The following is a 17,046-nucleotide window of genomic DNA, read 5'->3' on the forward strand; positions in this document are numbered from 1 at the left end:
TTTTAAATCGCAATATATTAACAAAAATGTCACTTCACTTCATAGCCGCGGACTAGCACAAGGCCTCGCATAATCATGATTGTGATTGTTCAAGAGGCGATAAATCCCGCAAACAAATCTCAATAAAATTTTAGTAAAACTCTTCTTTGCAGCACAGCTTTCACCACTAGAAAATCAGTTGTATAAATACGGTTAACCGTTATCAATACCACTGGTTGCAAGACGGCCTTTTCAGTCGTTGTCAGCTCCGACAGTTATGTTGTATCATCGTTCGTTGTCGACGTTGGCGATTGACCTGTATTGGTATTAGTGGTGATTGTCGATTCTGGCGGTAGTGTGGTCGTCAGATCATTGACCGTCCTTGTATTAGTATCCTTGGCTGTTGTCAAAGCTGTCGGTTGCATTGTGTTAGTGGTGGCCATTGTAGATACTGGCCGTAGCGTTGTATTAACATCTACTGGGGGTTCTGTGGTTTTAATATCTTGGACCGTTGTCATCTCTGACGAATATGTGGTATCAACATCTTTGATCGTTGTAGATACTGGCGGTAGCGTTATCTTAACATCTTTGACCGTTGTAGATACTGGCGGTAGCGTTGTATTAACGTCTTTGTTCGTTGTGGATACAGGCGGTAACGTTGTATTTACGTCTTTGTTCGTTGTCACTAATGGTTTTACATCTTTGATCGTTGTCACTGATGGCGGTAGCGTTGTATTAACGTCTTTGATCGTTGTGGATACGGGCAGTAACGTTTTATTTACGTCTTTGTTCGTTGTCACTGCTGGCGGTAACGTTGTATTTGCGTCTGTTATCGTTGTCACTGCTGGCGGTAGCGTTGTTTTAACTTCTTTGATCGTTGTGGATACAGGCGGTAACGTTGTATTTACGTCTTTGTTCGTTGTCACTGCTGGCGGTAACGTTGTATTTGCGTCTTTTATCGTTGTCACTGCTGGCGGTAGCGTTGTTTTAACTTCTTTTATCGTTGTAGATACTGGCCGTAGCGTTGTATTAACATCTACTGGGGGTTCTGTGGTTTTAATATCTTGGACCGTTGTCATCTCTGACGAATATGTGGTATCAACATCTTTGATCGTTGTAGATACTGGCGGTAGCGTTGTATTAACATCTTTGATCGTTGTAGATACTGGCGGTAGCGTTGTATTAACGTCTTTGATCGTTGTAGATACTGGCGGTAGCGTTGTATTAACGTCTTTGATCGTTGTAGATACTGGCGGTAGCGTTGTATTAACATCTTTGATCGTTGTAGATACTGGCGGTAGCGTTGTATTAACGTCTTTGATCGTTGTAGATACTGGCGGTAGCGTTGTATTAACGTCTTTGATCGTTGTAGATACTGGCGGTAGCGTTGTATTAACGTCTTTGATCGTTGTGGATACAGGCGGTAACGTTGTATTTACGTCTTTGTTCGTTGTCACTGCTGGCGGTAACGTTGTATTTGCGTCTTTTATCGTTGTCACTGCTGGCGGTAGCGTTGTATTAACGTCTTTGATCGTTGTAGATACTGGCGGTAACGTTGTATTTGCGTCTTTTATCGTTGTCACTGCTGGCGGTAGCGTTGTATTGACATCAACTGGGAGTTCTGTGGTTTTAATATCTTGGACCGTTGTCATCTCTGACGAATATCTGGTATCAACATCTTTGATCGTTGTAGATTCTGACGGATACGTTGTATAATCCAGCGTTGATTTACTAACCTCAGTTACTGTTGTCGGCGCTGGTAGATGCGTTGTTTCAGCTTCATCGGCAGTTGTGGTTTCGGTATGCTTAGTTGTTGTCGGCTTTGATGTCATAGCCATTGTGGTAGATGTCTCAACATGCGCTGTTGTAGTTGTTATCTCCCTTGACATTGTGGATGACTTTGTTGTGACTCTCGCAGTGCTAGTAGTAGTGAAAAGTCGGGAAGTCGGTATATTGTTAGTTACGCCATTGAAAACTAAAAACAAGAAACATACATTCATTAATCTATTAATTTAGAAAAACAAAAATACAGTGCCATTTTTAAAACAATTTTGTGCAACAAGGGAAAACAACAAGAAATAAAAAAAACTTCTAGTGCCTCAATATCATTATTTTGCAATCTAATAAGTCCAAAACATTCAGTTGATGTAATGTAGAGGCTTCCTGGTTTTTTTTCAAGAAAGAAAAGAAATAAGGGAATTACTCTTACCCATGTCCGATTGACTTTGCGTTTCGTCTACTGTTGCTGTGAAATGTAATGAATAGATCTACATTATAACTGTTACTTTATTAGTTATCATATTTACTTTCCAATTAATTCATCTTACACAAAAGTCAATATAATTACTATGATTTAAGACCCATCAACTGTTCATCATGGCCACATTATACAGTTTCTTCCAACAAGATTTAACCTTAAGTTGCCATCTTTGGTAAAACAACAAATAGTGAAATGACATCAGTGAACCTTGAAAAAATGATTTGATGCTATTATATCACATTGCTTAGTTAATACTCATACGGTGTTCTTAAAAATGAATTATTTCTCCATTTCAAGAAATATAACTACCTAAACCTCAGTCTTGACGAGGCTTCTCCTTGATACACCAGGAGTTACAATCACAATTTGCACCCCTGGAAATTGAAGGTTCCATTTGCGACACCTTGTGGACAAGACTAGTTTGATTCTTTGATGTACATCAAACAACTCTTGAGGTCGCATAATAGTATATTGTAATGGCCTTGAAGTTGGATGTCGATCCTTTGTAATCTTCAAGCGGATCTTGAAAGGCTGTGATTGGTCAAATTACTTCGCACGTGCCTTCAATTTTGCCATGACAAGTTAAAGCGAAAGTGATTGTAACCCCTGGAGTACCGAGGATGGACTAGGCTACATGCACAGCAAAACATTAGAACCCAGAGCTCCGATATAAAAATGCATGCCAGAACTTACAGACCTTTATTACAAACATAACTTCAAGAAACAAGAGCTCCCAAAAACAAAAGAACTCAGAGTTCCATAAATGAATAGAATATCAGAATCTCGAAACCAATTTAGATTTATTGAATTCTACTTTCTAAAATATACGTCAGTTTGATATATTTATATAAGAAGGCACCGAAATAAGATCCACTGCAAAAAGGCGTTGGTGGCATCATGGTTTTCTGAATTTTTCATTTAACCCGATTTCTTTTCATTCTAGTAGTCGTCGGTGATGGTATGGGTCTTAATAGCGGATATCTAGACCAAAAAGAACTAAATTATGCATTTACGACAGAAGGAGCGTGTTTAGTTTTACTGGAGTCAGTTTTTAATTCTATATTAGAAAGTGCTATTCACTTTTGTGTCATTTGTATGCTTTCAAAACAGACATCATCGGAATCCAAAGACGATAAACACAACGTTCGGTTCAAAACTGATTAATGGATCTACTTACTTGCTAAAGAGGCAATCATCCCGACCGAAATCCCCAAAGCAGTCACCACCAGTAGAACTATGATACAGGCGACGTGACTCTTACCTTGCGCTTGAGGTGAAAATTAAGATTATATTTTAAATGATGTTAACAACTAAATAATGAAATGTTTGTTCCCAAGTTATTTTCATTGCTTTGGTAGGTTATTACCCATGTCAAGAAACAGCGATGAATACAATGGCCAAGCTACAATTAGTTGGCACAAGAAGACGTGTGATGAAGTTCACTCCGTAAAATAATCATGATCAAGGAAGACGACGAAAAAAATACATGGATAGGTGGTGAAAACGCTCACGTGTACAGAAATGAGTTATAACTCCCAGTTTTTATTAAAATTGTATTATGTAAATCAAATACATAAATGTATTATCTTCATTGTAACTTTGTCACCAAATTAAGAAGAATACGAACAGGTACATTTTTGCCAGCTCAGAATATATTTTCTATTACATTAGATATATTTGTCAATGAAAAGCAAGTATATATGACTATGATTTAAATGTTAGCCTTATTGAAATTTCTGATAAATGTCATATTTATCATTATTATTCAGTAATAATAAGTTTCATTATTTGAATTAAAATGATAAACACAAGTTAATGTTGCTATACAACATATAAAGAATAGATTACGTGTATTATTTTACTTACTCTTGTAATAGCGTCCAGCCTCGAGATTATATTGTTTGTCCATCTTCTGTGTTTACAGATGTCTGTAATGTAACATGTTATAATATGATAATCGTCACAGGTCGGTTACACAGGACATATCAAACGTGCTCAATTAGAATATAACACACGTGATACTATAATATTATCCTATTCATCGTTAAAATATGCTAATTATATCTCTCTGTATTTTTATAGACAAAAACAGTAAAGGCAAGTTGTTGACTTCTATTTCAAATAACTATTACTTTTTAAAATATCAGAAATTATATTGAGTTATGATGTATTATATGAATTACCATTAGATGTTTGATCAGATTTCTTGAAAATCTTTACAATATATAATTATCATGTGTTATCAGTGTTTTTATGTCTGGGTCATCTTTAACTCTATTTTCAGGTTAAAGCTGATGTAATGTGGACTGTACCAGCGGTAAGGTAATTTAATAACTCATTGTTCCCGACACGCTCTGTATAACAAATAGTAATGGCTTAGACCCCACAATCACGGTGAAACCAGGAAGGTACTTACCATATACGAACTTCATGCTGATTTCTAGAGATTGAGTTACAAAGGAGCATTCTTCGTCTTATTTAGTATCTTAAAATATGCTTTGCGAGAAATGTTTAGAAAATTTATAATTTAAAAGAAGATTCAACCTCCCAAAGTAAAATAGTACACTTACGTGTTTCTTTTTGATATGTAATGTTCAATCAGGACATTTGATATCTATAACTTTTAGAATCAAACTACAACGAAAGAACATATTTTCGTGTAATTAAATCACGTATTGTAGTAATAATGATAATTTGAATTTTTCTGCTTGTACTCAAACAGAGTTGAATACTTATATAACAGTTATATGCTGTAGCAAAGTCTCTATCCCAATAGCATTGTTGATAAAGCTGAGTAGTTATAGACAATTTTCAGTGTAAATACTAAAAAAAATATCAAAATAAATAGATAAAAATATGTAAACTTTGCATCTATTACAACAAAAATCCAAAAAGATGCACCGATAGCTTTGCCGATCTTTTTAATTTTCCCTAAAATATAAACAGAACTTAAAGAAATATTTTATTTTTGTCTATTTCGAGCTACATTTAATGGGATTATGCATGATCTTGCAGTATAGTGTATTAGCATATTAAAGGTAAGGTAGAATTCTGATAAAACCTGGTCAGGGTAGGGTGGCGATGGTATCAAATAACACGCATAACTTACGGAGACAAAGCATACCAAACAGTGGTAACATAGCATATACCGATAAGGATGATATGGGATTTAAACTCCTCAGACATAAACCTAATCTGGGACACAAAAAGTGTCTCTATCATAGCTAGACACACAGACTAAATCAGGAGAAGGTTAAGTATGTGTTGAATGATAATTTCCAATTAGATTACAAAAATGTATGACCAACTTCACCGAAAAAATTAATGAAAAAGATCAAGAAAATATTAGCCTGGCAACATAATCATAATTCAAATTCAAATTCCTTAAAACCAGGGCAAAATATGGACATATATAGTGATGTCTAACATCACCAACGAAACTATTATAGATAAAAACCTTTGTTAACAGCATATCCTTAATCAACTTGACTCTGCTTTTTATAGTATTTATCAGATGCATTTTCATATCTATAACAGAAAAATGGCTTCATGTTGTCGACATCAATAGGCAGAGAAAAAGATGAATACATAACGAGCCATAAAAACAGCATATCAACACAATATTTTCATTTGCGAATACCGTAGGATTGTCCGCTAACATGTACTGTGGCATCTATAACCAATGACACAAATAATTCACAATTACCTTCAATCTTCTGGTGTGGTCAGAGTAACAAATTCTTGGTAGGCAGACGAAAGGTGTGGTCACCACTTTTAACTTCCGGGTCTCAGGATCTCAGCATTATGGTTTTTACTGCATACTAAAGCGGCGTCAACATGTACCTGTATAAATGAACCATAAGGCTTCCACAAGCGATTCGCAGTAAGTTTTTTAAATGATATGCGATGAGACACGTGATGCATTTGGTTGGTTTCATTTACAGCTATTACATTTAAGGGCATATTTCAGGTCGACAACAGAGCGCTAAGAAATCATATTGGATTTAAAATTTAACTTCTAAAGACTGAAAAAGGCAAGTTTTAACTTTAATCATGTTTTCTAACAGCTTAAAAGTTATTATGAAGACTGTTGTAAATTTTGCATTTATTTGACCTTTGACCTTGTTGCTTTGATAATACAGTTTTATGCGTTATCAAAATAGTTCAGGGTTCAGAGTTATAGCCCAGACAATGTATACGCAAGGGTTAAAGAAACACGGGGAAAACAGTGAAGATGATTCTAGACAAGACGTCGAGTATAATGTTAAATATTGTATCTGGTAAGTATTAAGGAGCAATTGAAGGGAATTGAAAGCGAAATATGAAATAGAAAAGGGCTGATTGTGGGAGCTGGTTAGTCAATACGGATATGTCCCCCATTCGCTCTCGCCCTGATTCTACTAGGTATGGAGTTCATGAGTAAGTTTATCCTCCTCCTTGTGATGTTGGCCCATTCTTCTAAGAGGGATGCTCTCAGCTGGGCAAGGGTAACAGAGGGAGGCTGTCTATTCAGCTGGTCCCACAAATGCTCAATAGGGGATAGGTCGGGGCTGTATGGCGACCAGTCAGTGGGTGGATATTGTTGTTAGAGAGAAAGTCGCGACAGATCCTCGCTACATGGGGCCGAACATTATCCTGCTGGAATGTGAGGTTGTTTTGCTACAATGAGGGGACAACATGGGGTCGGAGGACCTCATCTCTATACCTAGCGAAAAGTTAAATTACCCGCTACCACAACCATTGGTGATTTAACTCTGTGTGATATTCCACCCCACACCATAACCGATCCACCTCCAAACATATCCGTCTCTACTACGCAGCAGCAGGCGGCAAAACGCTCTACACGACGTCGATGGTCTGTTCGAAACAGGGTGAACCAGGACTCATCAGCAAACAAGATGCCTCAATGGGGATAATCTTTGGGCATGTGAAGCCACCCAAGCCATACGACGTTGGCGACGAGCAGCGGTAAGGGACAGACCTACAAACGGGTGACGTGCACGCAGACCAGCTTCCCGCAATCATTTCCTTACAAGTTTTGAAGTGGCAGTCAGGTGCCCATTGTGACGTAACGCGCGAACGCCAAGACCTCGGTTTGTCAGCAACCCACCCAGTTTCCGTTCGACGTTTAACAAAACGTTCTATAGTACAAATATGGACAGTGAAATGTCTGGCAGCCTGCATTTGCCTTTAAACTTGTATAATCATCGCGATGGCTTGACCCCTCTGAACTTCCGTTAGCCATGCCATTGCTTAATGATATCAGAAATTAATCAACTTATCGGAAAATGATGTGTCTCTATGAAGACTACCTCACGGTATAACGAGCAGTGTAACTCAATAACACAACACTGTTGTGCACGAGATTTACCCGTTTCGTGCTTTCCCCGGAAGACATTGTCACGCAGTACAATAATGCAACATTCGGTACAGGACCACGTGCACTGTAACCCACAGAGTTGCTTAACCGATTTTCATTGTTTTTGAACAATGCGTTCGCAAGATATTGCAAATAAAGTCACCCTGCGTTACGTTAATGTTGTACTTAATTTTTTTAACCTCGAGTTTCATAAAGACATATTCAAAGTTATGTCTCGAACATTATTATATTAGAATGGAGGCATAATTTCGCTCATCAGAGTACCGTAATGTTATTGGATATACTTATGCTATATTGAACATATAAAATAGTCACCAAGACAAATTATGAAACTGATATAAATACCCAATAATTACGAGTAGCATGCTATACCGACACACAAAAGAAACTTCAAATGCCAATAATCTCAAAACATTCATAAGCTATCGTTAGCCATGTTGAATAGCATATTGTATCATTTGTTTTGACGTTCCAATCACGGTTGATTGAACTCTGCCTTACGACCCGTTGTCATGCCCGCTAGACTATTACATATCCCGATTGAACATATTCACTGACAAATGTGGTTGCATTTCGTATAATCCAGACCTGTTCATCATTCTTTGGACTTCTGGAAAGAATAGTGCGGTATAAAAAATTGTCAGTTGCAAATTTCTAGATTATCAAACGATGCACATGACAGTTCAGATGCATTGCTGGAAACTCCCAAAATGAACAACACTAGAAGTCCACAAAAGTGTATCGTCTTCTCAGCCGTCATTGAGTTATTGTGTCCAACCTCACCGATCGGGCTCTGCTACATACGTCTAGGTACCGGCGAAGTTCACGCACTGGCGTCACTTTTTAGTCATTCTGTTGGTAATCGAGACCAATAAGTACATGAAACGTTTTATTTGGTTTCACCACGGACTTAAATATAGTCTAATATACAAGTCCGTGGTTTCACGAAAAATTGAAACAGAACGTGAATATGACACAGTCCGACGCGTCGCGATTCACGCTTTACCGCTCAGATGGGCGTTTGCGTGCTTCTTGACAAACTTTACGCCGATAACTGCATAACTGAACGCGAACGGTTTGAAGGTGGCAGGTTCTGTGTGGAGTCGATCTGTAGAGACCACAAGACCCCCATTATTATAACTGAGGACAATCTTACAGCAGTATATTTACAGTGTTATACACTACGACATATCGCGCAATCCGAGCAGTGGCAAATGCTAACTGGTAATTCGTTATTGAAGTCTTGAATTCCAATACACTAACTCCTCTTTTCGATAAAACGTGTAAAATATACCTGAAATGAGCGGTTGCTTTTTTGTGTCTCTTTACACGAGGAGTTCCAACTTTCTAGAGGACAAGTTTACCTTTTGATTGTAGTGTGCCACGACATCAAACCTTTATGTCACTAAAGATTAATATTATCCAGGAACAAGAGATCCCAGAGGAATCTTAGCGCCCACCACTGTTTGATCTTCATTTGCTCTTTAAAATTTGGATAGTTTGCCTTCTTTTCTCTTCTCTTTTGTTTTTGCTCTTAATGACGAGACATATGAACATTCCTTTGCAGAAATTGCGATGATAATCTTAATCTGCCAAGTCCAAAATGACCGCCTGGAAGCCATTTTGTTTCTTCTTATCAGTCCTAAAATCATTTATGAGAGATTCATCAAGTATTTTTCAAGAAATAGTGACAACAAACTTTCAAAGGCAAAATCCAAGATGACCGTCTTTCGGCCATTTTGTTTTCTCATCAGATCCAAAATCAAATGCGCACAACTAGACACCAAGAGAAACCTTCAAATGAAATTTAAGAAAGATCCATCAATTACTTCTAAAGAAATAGCAATAACAAACTTCATTGAATAAATCCTGATCTGATCTGATCAGTCCCAGAATTATCAGGACACAACTAGGGACCAAGGGGAACCTACATAGGAAATTTGAGAGAGATCCATCCAGTACTTCTCAAAAAATAGCGATAACACAAATTGTTTACGCACGGATGAACGCTTGGAGGGATGGACCAGAGATCATGGATGAAGAGCCATTTGAATAGCTAATGAAGGAGTGTACCTGATATCTAATAACTTGTTGTACAATAACAAGAGCAATAATGATATTTATAGGTATTTATTCATCATGTTATATATAATTAATCAACAACATAATTAATTTGTTTTATAAGTACACATATGTGCAAAAACAGACATTCAGTTATACATATTCATGGATTCATTTTAGCATATCAAACTGCTTTCAACTGGTTTTCATCGAAACATGTCATCATCTTTATAACATAAACTTTACAATAATAGCAATATTTGTAACTAAAAAGCTGCAAAGAAACACAATACTCCTATAGAATCTATCAAATCAATGTTCAGTGTATTTGAGCAATGAAGACACTGATAATCCTTGCTAAGAGATGGTAAAGCCGATACAGGCAGTCCATGGGTGCACTAATTTGTCATACAACATGTGCCTCAATATTACCTTCATTACAGACTTATCTAAACTTATATAATGTTTTTGACAGATATTGGAGTATAAGCCCCTTAATTTTGACATTAAAAAAAATTTTTAAAAAAAGGTTTCCAACATAAACTTTCTGACGTGATAGTACAAGACTAGACTAAATGGGATCAGGCCTAAAAAATCCTTAAATATGACCTGGAAAATACTCAAAAAACATATATTTACAACCTATCATATCACTGTTCGTGTTTCAAAACACACAGTATGTCTTAACTTCAGGAAGTTCTGCTAATAAATCTGATGTATTCTAAAGTTTGAATAACATCTAGGTATATATCCAAGTAAAAAAAAAAGTTACAAAACAACATTTAAAAAAGGCAAAAGTTCATTTTGAAACCATAAGGGAGATAACTGCTTACATATCATTGGATAGCAGTTCCCTATGGAGAATGGAGACTAGACCTTAGTTTCTTACCTCAGAGAGCCAGGAAACTTTTGTTTATATCATGCTTGTGTTTCTACAAACTCTATTTAGAATATAAAGATCTGTTACCTACAATGGTAATATATAACATTTCATTTTATAACATTCTTTGTTCATATACAAAGGGAGATCTAGAAAGGATGATGATTTATACAGTGTACCAAAAATTAAAAACATCAGGCTGAAAATGATTGTAAACATCTGGGGTAATGTCTTGGAGGATTGATTCAGTTGAAATGCTATTTTATTCAGTACAAAATTACTTGCTCATCAGATTGGCACTTTTCTGTACAGTCATTCATAATCCATTAGAAATAACTGTAATGCTCTTTATATAAATCAGAATAGATTGGAGTCCAATGTGAGGGACATGAATTTTACAGAAAGATATGAATTTATCACAGATAAAGAAATCATCAACATAACATAGAACCAACTATATTCATAAAACCGTTTCCATCCTCAAACTTCAGTCACACTGTCCTGTCACATACCATTGTCTTCTCATGGAATAAAAACGTCTGGTTGCGGCATGAGTACGATTTTATAAATACAAGCAAGATTCTCAATTATCATTTTACACATTATTACATTCTAATATATATGTACATTCATCTAATCCTTAAGAAAACAACAATGAAAAAAAATAACATTTTGTAAACAAATAATAATTCAAATTCATCATGATACACAAAGCAAAGTGAAGCTTACAGTGTTGGCTAATTACTACAACGGTATGCCTACTTCATTAAAGCCATAGCGGACAGACTAGGTTTACGTGGATAGAGGAACATCTCAACGTCACTGGAGTCAAAATAGCAATCCAGAAACTGATATATCAATTAAAAAAAGCTTGGCTCCGAAATAATGATCTTACTTATCAGACCTGTAAGTATGTGATTAGCTTGCTGAAGATAGGACACTATAAGAGCATATAAACTCACTATAATACAAAAGTACGACCTTCTCATAGTTAAACATTAATTACATTCCATGTAATTGTCATAATCTACATTTAATACCAATAGAAAATAATGATAAGATTAACCAATAAATTATAATACTAATGATTAAGAGCAAAGTATATTAAATAATGTAAAAAAAAAGGGACGAAATCTAAAATCTAGCACTATGAGGATTGAGTTCTTCATTGTTGGATCAAAATCCTGTGGATTAGCATCACATCATCACTTCCTTCCCTAAAATAAATCCTAATCGTGAGACAAATCTCACAACAACGTGTGTGAAATCATCATATAGCTGAAAATCTTCAACTTCATTTATAACTCTCAAAAAAAACAACAAAAAAACAATCATTTGAACCAAATTGGAAGCCCTTCATCCCAGGATGCTACAGGCCTTATATATGTACACTGGGCCTTTTGTTTACTGGGAAGAAACTGTTTGAAAAGAAATGAAATGAAAATAAGTCGATATTTACACCCACATTAAGTTAACATCTGATGTGTCATTGTGACTGTTACTACAATTACTGTAGGTACTTAAAGGTAATAGTCAATTGCAACAAGCTCAGGATGAAGTTAGTAGTTTTATCACTATCTGTTTCGTCTGAACATATGGGCTTCTTCAGGACAATTTGTGGTGTGAATCTTACCTCTGAAGTACTAAAAATGTGGTGTCTTCATCTATTGTAACGTTATGTAATACATACCAAAGGTTCCACGAGATTCCAGGATGTCCCATCAACAAACCTACACTATCTTCACAAGAACCGTGTCGACTCTACACTTCTTAAGAATTACTGTAGGTGATAACGTTCAAAGACTGGTTTGAAAATTACGAAACTTATACCAAAATCACGATTGTTGTAAGAAAGACTCAAGATCAGACTAGATTTTCTGTCATGGTTTCATATAAATGTGATTCTAAAAATATGTCATATCAAATCAATTTTAAATTGCAAATATAATTCTTAAAATTACAAAATATTTTGATAGTTGTAATAAAACTTTCGTTTTTTCTGTTGTTTTGAAAGCGATATTAATATTGTGTTGGAAAAGAATTTTCTCCTTTTTTTTCAAATAGATATTGTAATGAATATTCAACAGTAATAATATCTATATTGTAGTCACTATATATATATATATATGTGTGTGTGTGTATTGTATGCTGCATTACCTGGTAGGTCTTATTCATGTTATCACAATATACCAGTATGTACAGATCAAGCAAACGCAATCTCCTAGAAATCCACATTTCTCATGAATATTGTCACTTTCTAATACACTATGATGAATTTTAAACTTTATTTACCAACCATGTTTTTCCAACTTTTCTAACCAATATTGTAGGCCAGGATGGAGGTATGCAAGAAGTCTTTCAAGTACCCATGGAGAACCTGTGGTAAACGCATGTGGTTCAGCAGGTGATCCATACAGGGAAACTGAACCACAGATTTCTAGGTGAAAGGTGACTGTGTTACCGATGCATTATCTCGCCTCCCTTATTCACATGATACATAAAACATAGATATAAATTTTTTTCATATATTTCAAATGCATGGTTAAATGCAGTTTTGTAAGTCAAAATACAAACATGATATATAGACAAAAGTGAAAACTACCCCGAATTTACATACAAACTTCTTGATATATCATCATTTTATAATTTTGATCTCCATACCTTCACAAATATAACAAATCAATAGCATTAAAACAACATACCTATACGTATTCAATATTATGGAATAAAAGTTACCAAAATCATGTTCCTAAGGGAAACTGTCATCTATAGTGACAATATGCTATTTTGTGTTCATAATTAAGATTGTCTAAGGGGTTACGGTGCATTAGAACAAACATCAGTTGGGCATCCAATACCATAATATGCTGGATCACATGGAACCTTGACCTCTCGCATTGAATGATGACATACAGGTGGGGTGATACCTAAAAAACCTCTTCCCAAATACATTAATACTGATATATCCTTCTATAGAAAATTTTGATATCTTGCTTTCCAGCATGTGTGATTGTTGCCTGAACCTTTTCTCTTATCTTACTTAATTATCATTTCAGTTTCTACCTTGTCCATTTAAATGCAGGACAACCCAAAGGATGTGATCTGATAATCTTTTATGATTAGGAATTTGGAAAGTCTTCATCTTATTTTGGCCCCTAAAACAACCAAATAGGGTTGGCCACTATAACTTATGTGCCTTCATGAAAAAAACAAAAATAAGATAATCAATACATTTTTATAGCAGCACCAAACACATGAATGCTCAAGTCCTTCAACTCTAATATCTTCATGACTATATATTAGATACTATAAAAAATAACTTTTTAATGACATATGTTTCAAAATGAAGTCAATGATGCATGACTCAAATAAGGAATAATTTCATATCATGGGTTCTGACATATTTGTTCATAAATTAACATCTTTTTAATGACGTATGTTTCAGAATGAAGTCAATGATGCATGACTCAAATAAGGAATAATTTCATATCATGGGTTCTGACATATTTGTTTATAAATTAACATATTATCTGTCATTTTGATTTACTACAAATAGAAGCCTATAACCTTAAACCACTGACAATGACTACATATAACTGATGTGATAGTACCTTATTATCACAGGGTTTCATTTCTGATGACATATTCATATACTGATAACAAATTGTTGATTTTGAACTCAAAATAATTTTTTCAACAAAATGTAAGAACCCATCATCAACATTACTTCAATAAACAAATAAAATGAGATCAACAGCAAAAACATTCCAATAAACATCTACAAAACAACATTACGAGAAGTCTGAACAGAGCTTGGGTCATTCATTCCCCTATATGGATCATCGTCATCATCATTTTCATCATCATAATCGTCCATCAGTGGGACAGAGTCCTCCCCCCTGGTCTGCAGTTGCATGTAAGGTTTGGCCCCTGTGGGAAAGACAGAGAAACCTGTTTAAACCAACCACTTGTCCAATGTGACACAGTAATGTGTATGTTATAACTAACCTGAGATCCACATTTTCAATCATAAGGAATCTTGTTGAAACTCTCATCTCTCATCGAACTATAGAAACTTAACCTCAGAAACTTATCAAATCAGTATATCAAACACATCACCAAATTCAGACACTACAGAAACCTTTGTATAATGACCATCCTTCTGAGACTACAGAAACCTTTGTATAATGCCCATCATTCTGAGACTTCAGAAACCTTTGTATAATGCCCATCATTCTGAGACTACAGAAACATGTGAGTAATGACCATCTTTCATATATGACATTGAAACCTGTGCATATTAACCATTCTTCACGCATGAAATTGAAACCTGTGTATAATGATGATCTCCGTTATAATGAACCTTTCCTATTTGAACCATCCTTCACTCACCACAACAAAACTTGTGTATATCAACAATCTTTTGCACAATGTAGAAACTTTAGTACAATTCCATGTTTCATACAAGATAAGGAAACCATTGCACGACAATCCATTTTGAGTACTTTGACAAAATAAAAATTTCACAGAAAACTGAAACCTGTATATACTGATTTTTCTTCACACACTGCATTGACACCAGCACATAACCATGTTTCATATACTGAAATGAAACCTATGTTTAACTATCTTTCAAAGAATGGAATGAAACCTGTGTATACTAACCATCCTACCTAGAAAACATTGAAACCTGTGTATAATAACCACATTTCACACATGATATTGAAAGTTGTGTGTAGCTCTTATCCATCATACACTGCATTTAAAAACGTACATAACAGCCATCATTCACAAACTAAAATGAAACCACATTTAAACCTGTGTGTGATCATCCTTGAAACACTAAAATGAAACCTGTGTATAATGACCACCCTTCATAGCAATATTGAAACCTTTGTAAAACAACCATCTTTTAACAACATCATTGAAACCTGTGTATAATGACTAGCCTTCACACATGACATTAAATCTAGGCAGTACAGATCCTATCTAACACACATGACAGAGCTGTTTTGATGATCCATTTCTTCTTCAAATAAAACAAAAAAAAAGTAATAGTTTTATTTCAATTGTAAATGGAGAAAGAGTTATCTAATTTCTATTTTACTTGTGAAAATGTCAGATAAATGATGGTCCATCAAAGTCATCAATTCAGGAAAAAGAAACATTAAAACATGCAAACAGAGATTAGTAATATTAGTATAAAGCAAATAAACAAATAGAAATAAGCAAAAATCAATCCTACCGCAGGTTGTCCAGGTACACAAGACTTCACACAACATCCACATGCAGGTAAACATGCCAGTGTTGATCACACATAACAGCACTACACTGCACATGTAGTTTGGGAGGAAGGAACTTTGTTTTGTAGGATGATGTCACCACCACAGTAATTTCAAGTAGTCCTATCGGTCAGTATACTTTTTAAATATGTTTCTGGGAGATAAGATTTTCCAGTACAGATAGAAATAAATCAAGTTGATAAAAAAATGTGTTCATTGCACTTAATACAACAGAGGTTTACTACAATATGTAAACAACATAAATTAGATTTTTTAATTTATATAGTGTGATTAAATCTAGACAGAAGAATCATACTATTATAGCCCAGCTATATGGAAGCTTGGAGTCCCTAACCACAGTGGAGTCTCTCTGTTATAAGTCCCATGATCAGCGTACCACCAGTATGTACACTGGTATCTAATATCATTTAAATTTTCTATCAGTTACAACATAAATAAAGCCATTTAAGGACAGGTACAGGTTATAACAGTTCGGTGAAAAGCCAAGGAATGAAAAAAAAAACATTGAATTTTGATATCTATCAGTTACAGTGGTATAAATTTCCTTCATACTCTGTATATTTGACAGGCAACTGTATCTTAGACAGAAAGTACTAGTTGCTTGTATCTGTCGAAATGACATAAATACACAGTGATATTTATCAGTCAAGCATGCATCTAATACCAAATGTCTTGACACTTATAACACTATTACAAACAGCTGATTCATCTATTAGTGTTTTTAAACAATTCATCTAATTCTAGTAGAGATTGTAGTTTAAGCTTTTCAAGAGAAATACAACAAAACCCTGAACATCTAGGTTGAAATAAACATGCCTTGATCATGACATCACTACTCCGGACACACTTGGTCTGAAGGTGTTCCATTCAAATCAGTACATATAAGCTCCAAATTATCATCTGAAAAATTAGACTAAAATCATTACACAATAAAACTGAAAACTGCCACCAATTCTCCAATCTGGCATCATAAACAGGTTTGGCATGATTTTTTTTCTTCTTTTTAGGTGAATTTGATGAGAATTAATCACTCGTTATACAAATTGGTTAGGTAGAGAGAATAATGGACTATGTATACACCTTGTTACCCAGGCCACAATCTCGTGACTATTTATAACACCTTGTTAACAGAGCCAGGATCTCTGACTATTTATACTCTTTGTTAACCAGGCTAGGATCTCTG

General features: G+C 35.2%; 2 protein-coding genes across 2 annotated transcripts in view; both read right to left on the reverse strand.

Annotated features, from left to right (window-relative positions):
• Nucleotides 1-254: 254 nt before the first annotated feature.
• Nucleotides 255-4,174, reverse strand: LOC132561221 (mucin-2-like). The gene is made up of 4 exons (XM_060225954.1): nt 4,106-4,174; nt 3,417-3,506; nt 2,189-2,224; nt 255-1,954 (listed from the first exon to the last, which is right to left on the reverse strand). The coding sequence occupies exons 1-4, from the start codon at nt 4,146-4,148 to the stop codon at nt 255-257; spliced, it is 1,869 nt and encodes a 622-aa protein (XP_060081937.1). The 5' UTR covers nt 4,149-4,174.
• A 5,577-nt stretch (nt 4,175-9,751) lies between these two features.
• The window catches only part of LOC132561233 (post-GPI attachment to proteins factor 6-like), a 33,608-nt gene continuing 26,313 nt past the window's right edge, over nt 9,752-17,046 (reverse strand). Inside the window, exon 12 of the mRNA XM_060225965.1 lies at nt 9,752-14,490. Coding sequence (XP_060081948.1) covers nt 14,339-14,490 — 152 coding nt within the window. The 3' untranslated portion in view covers nt 9,752-14,338. The remainder of the gene's footprint in view (nt 14,491-17,046) is intronic.

The sequence above is a fragment of the Ylistrum balloti genome, unplaced genomic scaffold (genome assembly GCF_031769215.1).
Source record: "Ylistrum balloti isolate Yb309-2 unplaced genomic scaffold, AGI_CSIRO_Ybal_v1 Utg369668, whole genome shotgun sequence".
In the NCBI taxonomy this organism is placed as follows: Eukaryota; Metazoa; Mollusca; class Bivalvia; order Pectinida; family Pectinidae; genus Ylistrum; species Ylistrum balloti.